Below are 14,794 nucleotides of genomic sequence, written 5' to 3'. Positions count from 1 at the left end.
AACTGCTAAAAACATATCTTTCTGTTTTTAATGAGTGGAAATGGTAGTCTAGGCAGGAACTACTTTAGCCAAAACACAAGCACTACTGTAACACTCTTACTACAACAATGACAACGTGTGGGGGTGTGGTACCCGGTTCAATTCTCAGTCTGTTCTTGGCTGCAGTGGCGCCCTCCTGCTCAGTGTGTGCATGTGTATGTGTGCACAGCTTTGGCCCTGTTGTGCTAGCTGACAAAGCCTCTCAGTAACCCAGACAATAGGGAGTTTCTCTGGTGCCACAGGGGCTGTGTCTGCCTGGTACCACTCTGCCCTCTCAGCCAGGGGTTCAGCTGCCCAGTTCCCTCCCACTCTGTCCTGAGCCATGGGAATTTACTCAGTCTTGTGATGACAGACATATTAAGCATAATAGACATACAGTTGAAGTCGGAAGTTTACGTACACTTAGGTTGGAGTCATTAAAACTTGTTTTTCAAACACTCCACAAATTTCTTGTTAACAAACTATTGTTTTGGCAAGTCGGTTAGGACATCTACTTTGTGCATGACACAAGTAATTTTTCCAACAATTGTTTACAGACAGATTATTTTATGTATAATTCACTGTATCACAATTCCAGTGGGTCAGAAGTTCACTAAGTTGACTGGGCCTTTAAACAGCTTGAAAAATTCCCGAAAAGGATGTCATGGCTTTAGAAGCTTCTGATAGGCTAATTGACATCATTTGAGTCAATTGGAGGTGTACCTGTGGATGTATTTCAAGGCCTACCTTCAAACAACTCTGTGCCTCTTTGCTTGACATCATGGGTAAATCAAAAGAAATCAGCCAAAGATTGTAGACCTCCACAAGTCTGGTTCATCCTTGGGAGCAATTTCTAAATGCCTGAAGGAACCATGTTCAAACAATAGTACGCAAGTATAAACACCATGGGACCATGCAGCCGTCATACCACTCAGGAAGGAGGCGTGTTCTGTCTCCTAGAGATGAACGTACTTTGGTGCGAAAAGTGCAAATCAATCCCAGAACAACAGAAAAGGACCTTGTGAAGATGCTGGAGGAAACGGGTACAAGTATCTATATCCACAGTAAAACGAGTCCTATATTGACATAACCTGAAAGGCCGCTCAGCAAGGAAGAAGCCACTGCTCCAAAAAAGCCAGACTACGGTTTGCAACTGCACATGGGGACAAAGATCGTACTTTTTGGAGAAATGTCCTCTGGTCTGATGAAACAAAAATAGAACTGTTGGCCATAATGACCATCGTTATGTTTGGAGACAAAAGGGGGAGGCTTGCATGCCGGAGAACACCATCCCAACCGTGAAGCACGGGGGTGGGAGCATCATGTTGTGGGGGTGCTTTGCTGCAGGAGGGACTGGTGCACTTCACAAAATAGATGGCATCATGAGGTAGGAAATTTATGTAGATATATTGAAGCAACATCTCAAGACATCAGTCAGGAAGTTTAAGCTTGGTCGCAAATGGGTCTTCCAAATGGACAATGACCCCAAGCATACTTCCAAAGTTGTGGCATAATGGCTTAAGGACAACAAAGTCAAGGTATTGGAGTGGCCATCACAAAGCCCTGACCTCAATCCTGTAGAAAATCTGTGGGCAGAACTGAAAAATCGTGTGTGAGCAAGGAGGCCTACAAACCTGGCTCAGTTACACCAGCTCTGTCAGGAGGAATGGGCCAAAATTCACCCAACTTATTGTGGGAAGCTTGTGGAAGGCTACTCAAAACTTTTGACCCAAGTTAAACAATTTAAAAGCAATGCTACCAAATACTAATTGAGTGTATGTAAACTTCTGACCCACTGGGAATGTGATAAAATAAATAAAAGCTGAAATAAATCACTCTACTATTATTCTGACATTTCACATTCTTAAAATAAAGTGGTGATCCTAACTGACCTAAGACATGGAATTTTTACTAGGATATAATATCAGGAATTTTGAAAAACAGAGTTTAAATGTAGTTGGCTTAGGTGTATGTAAACTTCCAACTTCAACTGTATTTAGCCTTCATTTATTGTCTTTTACCCCACAAACTCCCCACGAAGACAACTGATTTCTGCCAAATATCAGTCAAACCTAATAGAATAGAATGCCCTAGCCTGGTGGCAGTGCCCAGTTCCCTCTCCTGTTACTGACCAGGCCCTAGCCTGGTGGCAGTGCCCAGTTCCCTCCCCTGTTACTGACCAGGCCCTAGCCTGGTGGCAGTGCCCAGTTCCCTCCCCTGTTACTGACCAGGCCCTAGCCTGGTGGCAGTGTGAGAACCCACAATCTTACGATGGCAGGCATACTGTACCAAACAGTAGGAATATTCCACATGGCTTTTTACCCCTTAACTTCCCAAGTTCTGCCAACATTGTATTCCTGTGCACAGTAACTGCCCTTTTGATGAGTGCTTTTCTCAGTAGGGAAGGATGTTTTATTAATAGCTATGATTTCCTCTCCTTACCTGTAGCAGCTGACTCTCTGGATGCTTGTAATAATATGTAATAACATCTCTCTCCCTGTTGTGCTCTCTGTTTAGCCGTAGCAGTGGACTCTGGTCTGGATTCCCCCCTGGCCTCTACCGTTAGCAGTATGGTGATCAGTCAGGGAGAGGCCCAGCGCCTCATAGAGATCCTGTCTGACAAGGCTGGCATCAAACAAGACACCTGGCACATGGTACGACCCGTGGCGCGGGATGGGAGATATGTCAGTCTGGGGGTGGAGAGGGGTGATATGAAATCACTCTGGCGGGTTGGGGGAGGACATCATGCATGACATTGTGGTATGACCCGGAATGGGAGATACCATTGTGGAGTTGAAGGGGGGTTGACAAATGTAAGGCTTGAGTTGGAGGGTAGGGAATCCGGCAGGGCATATAATACAATCTGGTCAGGACTGGATGGGAGGTCATTTGAGGGGGTTGGACTGGGAGTGTTTGTGTGTGGTGGGGGGGTGGTACTGCATGGGACGGGAGAAACCACTGGGAGGGGTGGTGACACTGACACACGTCATGCATGAGGAGGATGGGTGATTGGTCAGACACTCACAAATACACTACAGTTGTTGATTTTGATATTGATTGTGACTAACTTCCTGTGTGTGTGTGTGCGCGTGCTACTCAGGCTACTCAGAAGGGCGACCCGGTGGCTGTGATGAAGAAACAGTTAGAGGAGAATCAGAAACAGCTGGCAACTCAGCAAGAGGATGCCACCGCAACCAAGAACAGAATGAGGGAACTCACCAAGGTAACACACACACACACATGTACACAAACAATGCGCAGGAGTGTGTCACCGCAACCAAGAACAGACTCGGAGAACTCACCGGGGTAAAACACACATTCTCACACATTGAGAATATCTCTGAAAATACGACTTATAACTAGATAACCACATAACTAGAAGCCCCTCCCATGGATGAGTTGAACAATTGTTTACCACTTGTCTGTGTGTAGGAGCCAGGGTTGGGGTCAATTCGAATTGAATTCGGTCAATTCAGGAAGGGATTTGTAATTTCACATGAAATATAAAAAAAAAAATGAAATATTTAAAAATAAATATGAAATATTTTTAAAAAAATGTATCATTGAATTACTTCCTGAATTGACCCCAGTCCTTCTAGGAGCTGTCTGACAGTCTGTATCTCTCCTCCTTCTGTAGGAGCTGTTTGCTGAGAAGTCCAAGGTGGCCAGTGTGGAAACCAGGCTGAGTTCCCAGCTCTCGTCCAGGGAGCAAGAGATGATCGCTCTGCAGGCTCGGATGCAGGCATCCTACCAGGATCACGTAGCACAGACACAGAAACTCACCGCCAAGGTAGTGTATATAGAATAGAATGCAGGTCTGTCAGCTGCTGTCTTTTTCTCATTAGAATTCAGTATACTTTATTGGATTTAAATTAATTATGTAAAGATTTCCAAAGCATTCCAAAACTCAAAGGTCCCTCCCTACTCTCAGGTCATCAGTCTTCAGGAGCAGTTGGAGTCAGGTCCCACTGCCCAGCTGGCTTGTCTGCAGCAAGAGAACTCCATTCTCAGAGATGCCCTGAACCAGGCCACCAGCCAGGCAGAGAGCAAGTAGGTGTCTGTTCCTAACCTAAACCCTAACCCCTAACCCTGAACCAGGCCACCAGCCAGGCAGAGAGCAAGTAGGTGTCTGTTCCTAACCTAAACCCTAACCCTGAACCAGGCCACCAGCCAGGCAGAGAGCAAGTAGGTGTCTGTTCCTAACCTAAACCCTAACCCTGAACCAGGCCACCAGCCAGGCAGAGAGGAAGTAGGTGTCTGTTCCTAACCTAACCCCTAACCCTGAACCAGGCCACCAGCCAGGCAGAGAGCAAGTAGGTGTATGTTCCTAACCTAAACCCTAACCCTAACCCTGAACCAGGCCACCAGCCAGGCAGAAAGAAAGTAGGTGTCTGTTCCTAACCTAAACCCTAACCCTGAACCAGGCCACCAGCCAGGCAGAGAGCAAGTAGTTGTCTGTTCCTAACCCCTAACCCTGAACCAGGCCACCAGCCAGGCAGAGAGCAAGTAGGTGTCTGTTCCTAACCTAACCCCTAACCAGGCCACCAGCCAGGCAGAGAGCAAGTAGGTGTCTGTTCCTAACCTAAACCCTAACCCCTAACCCTGAACCAGGCCACCAGCCAGGCAGAGAGCAAGTAGTTGTCTGTTCCTAACCTAACCCCTAACCCTGAACCAGGCCACCAGCCAGGCAGAGAGCAAGTAGGTGGGTTCCCTGCCCCTGTCCCAAAACGTTTTAGTATTTGCCACTACGAAGAATACGTTTTGTTTTGAGAATGCAGATGTAAATTCGTATGGAACACAGTAAATTAGGTTTACTAGGTCTAGGATTAGTGTGTCTGACTAAGAGACTGTCTACTGTGAAGCCTGCTCTGAGGTACACTACATGGCCAAAAGTATGTGGACACCCCTTCAAATTAGTGGATTCTGCTTTTTCAGCCACACCCATTTCTGACAGGTGTATACAATCGAGCATGAGGCCATGCAATCCCCATAGATAAACATTGTCAGTAGAATGGCCTTACTGAAGAGCTCAGGGACTTTCAACGTGGCACCGTCATAGGAGGGCACCTTTCCAACAAGTCAAATTTGTCAAATATCTGTCCTGCTAGAGCTTTCCCGGTCAACTGTAAGTGCTGTTCTGTGAGCGTAACAAGTAAAAATCGTCTGTCCTCAGTTGCAACACTCACTATCAAGTTCCAAACTGCCTCTGGAAGCAAAGTCATGAAGTGGGTTTCCATGGCCGAGCAGCCGCACACAAGCCTAAGATCACCATGTGCAATGCCAAGCTTGTGCTGGAGTGGTGTAAAGCTCGCTGCCATTGGACTGGAGCAGGGTAAACGTGTTCTCTGGAGTGATGAATCACGCTTCAACAACTCTAAGTCAAACAGATGAATCTGCGTTTGGCGGATGCCAGGAGAACGCTACCTGCCCAAGTGCATAGTGCCAACTGTTAAGTTTGGTGGAAGAGGAATAATGGTCTGGGGCTGTTTTTCATAGTTCCAGTAAAGGGTGATCTTAACGCTACAGAATACAATGACATTCTAGACTATTCTGTGCTTCCAACTTTGTTTCAGCATGACAATGCCCCTGTGCACAAAGTAAAGTCCATACAGAAAAGGTTTATTGAGATCGGTGTGGAAGAACTTGACTGGCCTGCACAGAGCCCTGACCTCAATCCCATCGAACACCTTTGGGATGAATTGGAACACCGACTGCGAGCCATGTCTAATTGCCAAACAACAGTGGCCGACCTCACTAATGCTCTTGTGGCTGAATGTGAGCAAGTCCCCGCAGCAGTGTTCCAACATCTAGTGGAAAGCCTTCCCAGAAGAGTGGAGTCTGTTATAACAGCAAAGGGGGGACCAACTCCATATTAATACCCATGATTTTGGAATGAGCTGTTTGACGAGCTGGTGTCCACATACTTTTAGCCATGTAGTGTATTTTCCTGACTGACCTGGCCTCCCTCTCTCTTCTCTCCTCAGACAGAATGCAGAGCTTGCCAAGCTGAGACAGGACTGTGCCAGACTGACCAAGGAGCTGGGGGAGAGGAGTGAGAGCCTTCAAGCTGATGAGAAGGTCAAGAGAGGGCTAGAGACTAAGGTGTCTTCTGTAGAGAAACAACTTACTCTACTGCAGGTAGGACTGGAAAACACAGACGCACACAGACGCGGACACACACACGTTCAGACTAATGACAACATCTTGAGAGGGCTGGAGGTACTGGCCCTGCTGCTATAAGTAGTATCGCACCAGATTTAGCTAGTCTGTTCTGTGACCTAGGAAAATGTAACATACTGTAAGTAGTTGTCGTGACTTTACTTTCATTAATCTGATGACTGTTATTTATGTAATCAACTAACTGTTTAATTGTTATCCGATTTTTAAGTTAATCATGTAACAATTAACTAATTAGGAATTTGGGGCACCACGAGAGCAGTTGTTTAAAGAGTTACCATCTCCCGAATTAAACTCTAAAGGTCTTTACCTATCACATCCATAAAATAGTCAACGTATTAATCATAACCTTGTATCATATTATCATTCGGAACAGTCGTAACCTCCAACAAGCTCAGTCCGATGATGCTGTGACACACTGCCCCAGACCATGACGGACCCTCCACCTCCAAATTGATCCCACTCCAGAGTACAGGCCTCGGTGTAACGCTCATTCCTTCAATGATAAACGCGAATCCAACCATCACCCCAGGTGAGACAAAACCGTGACTCGTCAGTGAAGAGCACTTTTTGCCAGTCCTGTCTGGTTCAGCGACGGTGGATTTGTGCCCATAGGCGACGTTGTTGCCGGTGATGTCTGGTGAGGACCTGTCTTAAAATCAAATTTATTTATATAGCCCTTCGTATATCAGCTGAAATCTCAAAGTGCTGTACAGAAACCCAGCCTAAAACCCCAAACAGCAAGCAATGCATGTGAAAGAAGCACGGTGGCTAGGAAAAACTCCCTAGGAAAAACTCCCTAGAAAGGCCAAAAACCTAGGAAGAAACCTAGAGAGGAACCAGGATATGAGGGGTGGCCAGTCCTCTTCTGGCTGTGCCGGGTGGATATTATAACAGAACATGGTCAAGTGTTAACTGTCCTGTTGCGTAATAATCACATTTTGGAACAGTGAGTGCATTCTGACATGTGCATAAAACCACTCACACTGGGGGTCGACCGTTAGATATTTGGAACTCCCGTATGAAAAGGTTAACAAAAACACATAATTTTTCATACACAACGTAAAGGATGGAGACTTCGTACATGTAGTGTGTGTATATACTTTTCAAGTTACAGTATTTCCTTTATAACATATTTTTAATGACATCACAAAATAACCAAAATGACATTCTTCTTTAGATCACTTCTGACCATTCCCCACGTTCTATGTTAGAAATATTGTTCCAGTATTCGCTTTAGAACGTGTTAGAGTTTCAGCGAGAAACGTCTATAAAAGAAAGGCACATTCCTGTGTGAATTTGGAGAGGGAGAAAGCTGAACGTTCTAATCCCTGATTTACAACAGGGTGTGAACTGTCAACCGACCACCAGTCTGGCTGAAGTCATCTGCTGCAAAGCTGATCTGACCCATCTGGATGCTCACAGGACAGTCATGACATAGTATTGCACTAGATTTAGCTAGTCTGTTGTGTGATGTAGGAAAATGTTACATACTGTAAGTGGTATTGCACCAGATTTAGCTAGTCTGTTGTGTGATCAAGGAAAATTAGGAATTCCAATATATCCAAGGGTATGTTGAACTGCAAGGCTGCACCCTAGTTCTAGAAGTGCCAGTTTGCTGTGAGCCTTCGCCTTACCCTCCGGCTGGTCCCCTACCCCTCTAAAGCCTTACCCTCCGGCTGGTCCCCTACCCCTCTAAAGCCTTACCCTCCGGCTGGTCCCCTACCCCTCTAAAGCCTTAGCTACCGGCTGGTACCCCACCCGTCTAATGCGCCTGTGATGCGGCTGGGTCTCTGATGGCCTTGAAATCATAGAGCTGTGTGTTGATATGGAATGCAGCCACACAATAATGGGGCTGAATGACTAGCTGGCTGGCTGGCTGGTTGGTTGCTGACTGGTTGGCTGGCTCACGGGCTGACTAATTGGCAGATTGGCTGGCTGGCTGGCACAAGATGGAATGTGTGCTATGTGCCCAAGCGAAGTTTAAAACACTACTACACACCAGCTGTGTTTAGTCCATTCTGTAAATCCTAATGGAATGGTGTGTGTGTGTGTACTATTATGGGATGTGTGAAGTGAGGTCAATGTTTTACTTCCTGGCAGTCGAGTTCATTTTATTTAATAATTTAATTATCATGTCCTCCTGGACCAGTCCCGAGGTTTATCAACAGAATGTTACGTGCCTATTAGTGAATATACACATGTCACTATCCTTAGCCCTCCAGATTCTAGTCTCTCTTTCGCTCTCTCTCTCACACACACACACCAGTTGTATACCTATTACTAACTCTCTGTAGCTGGATAATAATGTAGTAGATATATTTTGTATTTAGCCTCTGCTGCCCTCTGGTGGTTAGTAACATACAATGCGCCCCCACCCTTCATCCTCAGGCCAGACCCTGGGAATAATGTCATACTGTTATAATCATAGAAATACAATCTCATTCTAGTTGTGGTAGTATCTTACCCTGCGCATGCTGTTACAATGCTTACTGTAGCATTACAGAATATTAAAATATGTCTAACTCTACCTCAGGCCAGCCGTGTAGAGAGTGAGCAGGTGCTGCAGAGGAGGCTGGAGGAGGTTAGTGAGGAGTTGAGAAGTTCACAGAGCACCCTGGAGAAAGCCCAGCAGGACGCTACCACCCTCTCAGGTAAGACATTATTCACGTTTCGGCCATGTTTGTTCGAATTCCAGTGTACTAACGGGGTATGAAGTGAAAATGCTCAATTGAAGTCAATGTCAAACTTTCCTCAAATTTGACCATTAAATTGAACCGTCAGATTTAATAACCGACCAAAATAAGAATTCGAATTAGCTATAGTCACGTTATTTGACTGCCAACCTTAACCAATTGTATTTTATTCTTCAAAATTGCAGTAAATAAGATCTATTGATTGAACAGCGTTAATCAAATTTTATTTGTCACATGCGCCGAATACAACAGGTGTAGACCTTACTGTGAAATGCTTACTTACAAGCCCTTAACCAACAATGCAGTTCAAGAAATAGTTAAGACAATATTTACTAAATAAACTAAAGTGATTATTATATATTTTTTTATATATATAATAATCTTAAAGTAACACAAGAAAATTGCATAACAATAACGAGGCTATATACAGGGGGTACCGGTACATAGTCAATGTGCGGGGGTACAGGTTAGTATAGGTCATTTGTAAATCGACACTGCATAGATAATGAACAGCATGTAGCAGCAGTGTAAAAACAAAGGGGGCGTCAGTCAATGTAAATAGTCCGGGTGGCCATTTGATTAATTGTTCAGCAGTCTTATGGCTTGGGGGTAGAAGCTGTTAAGGAGCCTTTTGGTCCTAGACGTGATGCTCTGGTACCGCTTGCCGTGCGGTAGCAGAGAGAACAGTCTATGACGTGGGCGACTGGAGTCTTTGACAATTGTTTGGGCCTTCCTCTGACACTGCCTAGTGCATATAGGTCCTGGATGTCAGGAAGCTTGGCCCCAGTGATGTACTGGGCCGTACACTCTACCCTCTGTAGCGCCTTACGGTCAGATTCAGTTGCCATACCAGGCGGTGACGCAACCGGTCAGGATGCTCTCGATGGTGCAGCTGTAGAAGTTTTTGAGGATCTGGGGCCCATGCCAAATCTTTTCTCCTGAGGGGAAAAGGTGTTGTCATGCCCTCTTCACGACTCTTGGTGTGTTTGGACCATGATCGTTCATAGGGGATGTGGACACCAAGGAACTTGAAACTCTCGACCCGCTCCACTACAGCCCCGTCGATGTTAATGGGGGCCTGTTCAGCCCGCCTTTTCCTGTAGTCCACGATCAGCTCCTTTGTCTTGCTTACATTGAGGGAGAGGTTGTTGTCCTGGCAACCATGCTGCCAAGTGTCTGACCTCCTCCCTATAGGCTGTCTCATCGTTGTCGGTGATCAGGCCTACCACTGTTGTCAGCAAACTTAATGATGGTGTTGGAGTCATGCCTGGCCGTGCAGTCGTGGGTGAACAGGGAGTACAGGAGGGAACTAAGCACGCACCCCTGAGAGGCCCCAGTGTTGAGGATCAGAGTGGCAGATGTGTTGTTGCCTACCCTTACCACCTGGGGTCTGTCTGTCAGGAAGTCCAGGATCCAGTTGCAGAGGGAGGTGTTTAGTCCCATGGTCCTTAGCTTAGTGATGAGCTTTGAGGGAACTATGGTGTTGAACGCTGAGCTGTAGTCAATGAACAGCATTCTCACATAGGTGTTCCTTTTGTCCAGGTGGGAAAGGGAAGTGTGGAGTGCGATTGAGATTGTGTCATCTGTGGATCTGTTGGGGCGGTATGCGAATTGGAGTGGATCTTGTGTTTCCCGGCATGATGGTGTTGACGTGAGCCTTTCATGGCTACCGACGTGAGTGCTACGGGGCAATAATCATTTAGGCAGGTTACCTTCGCTTTCTTGGGCACAGGGACTATGGTGGTCTGCTTGAAACATGTAGGTATTACAGACTCGGTCAGGGAGAGGTTGAAAATGTCAGTGAAGACACTTGCTAGTTGGTCCGCGCATGCTTTGAGTACACGTCCTGGTAATCCGTCTGGCCCCGCGACTTTGTGAATGTTGACCTGTTTAATGGTCTTGCTCACATCGGCTACAGAGAGCGTGATCACAGTCGTCCAGAACAGCTGGTGCTCTATAAATATATAGTTTGTAGTGAGTGTTGTCTGCCATCCCTCCAGACATCCAGGTCCATCTGGGCAGGATAGAGGCTGATCTGAAAGAGCGTAGTGCTCAGGTGGAGGCCCTAACAGCCCAGCTGGAGCAGACCGAGCTGGAGAAGGGACAACTGGAGGATCAGGTAGAATCCATCAACGTGCTGCTGGAGGCCAGCCACAACAGAGATGTGGACGAGGACACGGAGGTGAGTTATCAGATCAGATCAGGGTTAGGGTAAGCGCCTAGACTGCTCCCAACCAGCACTTGCACACTCTGCGTAAGCCAGTGCTTACTAGTGCCAGAGAGGTTGTTAACTGAGAGACTCAAAATGCGCTGACTTTCTGTAAATACTAATGATGAAGTTTCAGAGCACTGTCAATGGCAAATTTGTTCACAAAGTATTTGCAGGAGGTAATCACAAATTGAGTGTCTGTTTCAAACCTCTCTGGTGCTAATGAGCAATGGCTTGTCCGGAGATGTTCTGGTGGTGAAAACCATGCTATCAATGTTTTTTTGGGGTCCACTTCTGAATTCATGTTTATTTATGTTTTACAGGGTAACTCCACTGAGTTGGAACAGCTAAAGAGCAGGTATGGTTTTGATAATCTGTCCCTCATAATTCTCTTTATAGATGTGGAGTTGGTCTTTTCTCAACAACACCAATCATTTATCTTCCAGTCTTCAGGACAGAGACAGTCAGTTGGCATCACTCCAACAGGAGCTGAAGCAGCTCCAAGAAATGAAACAGGAGGCTTCTGTAAGTAGTCTCTATTCTGTTTTCATTGTGCTTGCTAATTGGATGGCCATGCACTTTGGCTAACTGAATCAGTTGTTTCTCTATTGATTTCCTCTCTAGGTTTCTTCCTAGGTTCTGGCCTTTCTAGGGAGTTTTTCCTAGACACCGTGCTTCTACATCCTGCATTGCTTGCTGTTTGGGGTTTTAGGCTGGGTTTCTGTACAGGGCTTTATAAATACATTTATTTCATTGATTTCCTAACTGAATCAGTTAGTTCTCTATTGATTTCCTAACTGAATGTATTTGGACATTTCAAGGCAGAATTGTATCCATTGGGAAGAGACATTTGGTTTCCAAAGGGGGGTATTGAGAACCATAATGTTGTCTTTTTATCTTTCATTATCTTCTTACTCGGCAGGCAGTCGCTACAGCCGAGACAGAGTGGGCACCTAAAAGGTATGTCTGGAGCAAGTCCACTGCTATTTCCGTTTAAATCACACATTTGAAGCTGAAACTATGTCACCAACTTTGTTCAATTCTGCTATTACGTACCTGAACATCCTCATATGAATCTCTCTTAATTTCAGTGAGGAAGCAAGCCTGGTGGCATCACTTCAGGAAGAACTGAAGCAGCTTAAAGAAGAGATGGAGCAACTTAAAAACTCTCCCGTAATTTTCTTTGAGTTAAAAGTGGTACATTTCTATATTTACACGACAGCTTTCCCATTATGAATATTGACATGTTTTCTCATCGTTGACTGCTTTTTTGTCAGGCTGATGTCACTGGAGAGACGGAACAGCTACTTAACAGGTGAGTTATGGTTTTACTGAAACCTAGTTTCAGAAGAATATACTTACTAGAAGGGACAGAACATTGTCTTGAATGGGACTGTTAGTTCTAGTAATTATAATTATGCCTTCCCTGTAGCTCAGTTGGTAGAGCATGGTGTTTGCAACACCAGGGTTGTGGGTTCGATTCCCACGGGGGGCCAGCACAGAAAAAAAAAAAAGAATGTATGAAGTGTATGCATTCACTACTGTAAGTCGCTCTGGATAAGAGCGTCTGCTAAATTACGTAAATGTAATAGTTCTATGCCTTGTGCTCACTTGGATCAACAACAAACAAAAAATATATGTTTCAATACAACTTCATTACAACACACCATTGCCTAATGCTGGTTAACCATGTGGTCCTTCATTCCAGTCTGAAGGAGAGAACGAGCCAAGACGCATCAACAGAAGAAGTGAAGCAACTCAAAGAAACATCAGAGCAGGCCCAGAGCAGCACTGCTGTAAGTGTGCCATTCCTCTCCTACAGTTACCCTAGTCTGGTCCCAGGCCCATGTGTGCTGTTTTTACCAATCTCCTACGGTCGTTTGGCATGACAACAACCATAGGAGTTGGCAAGACCGCACAAACAGATCTGGGACCAGGCTGTAGTTGCCCTTCTTGTGTATCAACTTGCTCTGTACTACTGTAGGATATAGTTATCTGAATTCCTGCTTTATGTTTCAGCAGTCCGACAACACCGCAGAACTGGCGGCGCTACAAACCAGGTACAAAAAGCCTTGTTCATCACCAAACCCATTGATTTTAACTTGGTTTTTTCCCTCGTGGAATATCAAATCAAACTGTATTTAAAGTGTCTTTAAAATCGCAACACATTTTACAGTAAAACAATACAAATGTTGATTAAAAGCTATATGGAATATTTGCTTTTGGCGCTTCTATATAAAAAGGATACTAAAGTAAACTGCGTTTCTGGCCCTCTGGTTGTTTATTAGTCTGGCAGAGAGGGACGCTATGATGGCATCACTACAGGTGGAGCTAAGGGAAGCCAGGGACCAATCGCGGAAGGTACAGGAGACCCTCGCTCAGGTCCAGCAGAGCCAGGAATCAGAGCTGAGCACAGAGCTGCCGGTAAGACATGATGTACAAATCTGACTGAGCCATGATCATAACTTGAGTGGTTTGGTCTGGTCTGGCCCGTTTATGAAACGTTTAGATAGAAATAGGCTTTGTCGAACAAACGTGCCTCTCTGACATGTAGAATAAGGAATCACGTCTGCTCTATTCACGGCAGTTCTATATGCAATGTTCGACAAAGATTGACTACCGAACATATCCCTGGTTATGTAGTCTGTATATTATGTACACTGTATATAATGCTGCATATACAGTACCAGTCAAGTTTGGACACACCTACTCATTCAAGGGGTTTTCTTTATTTTTACTATTTTCTACATTGTACGATAATAGTGAAGACATCAAAACTATGAAATAACACATATGGAATCATGTAGTAACCAAAAAAGTGTTAAACAAATCAAAATATATTTTAAATTTGAGATTCTTCAAAGTAGTCACCCTTTGCCTTGATGACAGCTTTGGACACTTGGTATTCTCTCAACCAGCTTCACCTGGTATGCTTTTCCAACAGTCTTGGAGTTCCCACATATGCTGAGCACTTGTTGGCTGCTTTTACTTCACTCTGCGGTCCAACTCATCCCAAACCATCTCAATTGGGTTGAGGTTGGGTGATTGTGGAGGCCAGGTCATCTGATGCAGCACTTCATCACTCTCCTTCTTGGTCAAATAGCCATTACACAGCCTGGAGGTGTGTTGGGTCATTGTCCTGTTGAAAAACAAGTGATAGTCCCACTAAGCGCAAACCAGATTGGATGGCGTATCGGTGCAGAATGCTGTCGTAGCAATGCTGGTTAAGTGTGCCTTGAATTCTAAATGCATCACAGATGGTGTCACCAGCAAAGCACCATCACACCGCCACTTCTATTCTTCACGGTGGGAACCACACATGTGGAGATCATCCGTTCACCTACTCTGCATCTCACAAAGACACGGAGGTTGGAACCAAAAATCGCAAATTTGGACTCATCAGATCTAATGTCACCGGTCGAATGTCCATTGCTCGTGTTTGTTGGCCCAAGCAAGTCTCTTCTTCTTATTGGTGTCCTTTAGTAGTGGTTTCTTTGCAGCAATTCGACCATGAAGGCCTGATTCACGCAGTCTCCTCTAAACAGTTGATGTTGAGATGTCTGTTACTTGAACCCTGTGAAGCATTTATTTGGGCTGCAATTTCTGAGGCTGGTAACTCTAATGAACTTATCCTCTGCAGCAGAGTTGACTCGGGGTCTTCCTTTCCTGTGGCGGTCCTCATGAGAGCAAGTTT

At 45.2% G+C, this 14,794-nt stretch overlaps 1 protein-coding gene across 7 annotated transcripts in view; it reads left to right on the top strand.

Moving 5' to 3' along the window:
* The window catches only part of LOC115153543 (ribosome-binding protein 1), a 46,802-nt gene that overhangs the window by 23,527 nt on the left and 8,481 nt on the right, over positions 1-14,794 (top strand). For 3 of the 7 annotated variants that reach the window (XM_029699115.1, XM_029699110.1, XM_029699116.1), the window contains exons 5-18: positions 2,536-2,672; positions 3,119-3,241; positions 3,656-3,808; positions 3,950-4,068; positions 6,003-6,156; positions 8,732-8,849; positions 10,892-11,073; positions 11,500-11,625; positions 12,023-12,060; positions 12,192-12,273; positions 12,378-12,415; positions 12,809-12,896; positions 13,120-13,160; positions 13,377-13,524. In XM_029699115.1, the coding sequence (XP_029554975.1) occupies positions 2,536-2,672; positions 3,119-3,241; positions 3,656-3,808; positions 3,950-4,068; positions 6,003-6,156; positions 8,732-8,849; positions 10,892-11,073; positions 11,500-11,625; positions 12,023-12,060; positions 12,192-12,273; positions 12,378-12,415; positions 12,809-12,896; positions 13,120-13,160; positions 13,377-13,524 (1,547 nt within the window). Of the gene's footprint in view, positions 1-2,535; positions 2,673-3,118; positions 3,242-3,655; positions 3,809-3,949; positions 4,069-6,002; positions 6,157-8,731; positions 8,850-10,891; positions 11,074-11,423; positions 11,459-11,499; positions 11,626-12,022; positions 12,061-12,191; positions 12,274-12,377; positions 12,416-12,808; positions 12,897-13,119; positions 13,161-13,376; positions 13,525-14,794 lie in introns of all 7 variants that reach the window. The other 4 variants (XM_029699112.1, XM_029699111.1, XM_029699114.1 and 1 more) reach the window with 4 other exon arrangements.

Source organism: Salmo trutta, chromosome 18 (genome assembly GCF_901001165.1).
Source record: "Salmo trutta chromosome 18, fSalTru1.1, whole genome shotgun sequence".
NCBI lineage: Eukaryota > Metazoa > Chordata > Actinopteri > Salmoniformes > Salmonidae > Salmo > Salmo trutta.
Note: the sequence above shows the minus strand (reverse complement) of the source record. Positions and strands in the feature narration are given on the sequence as shown.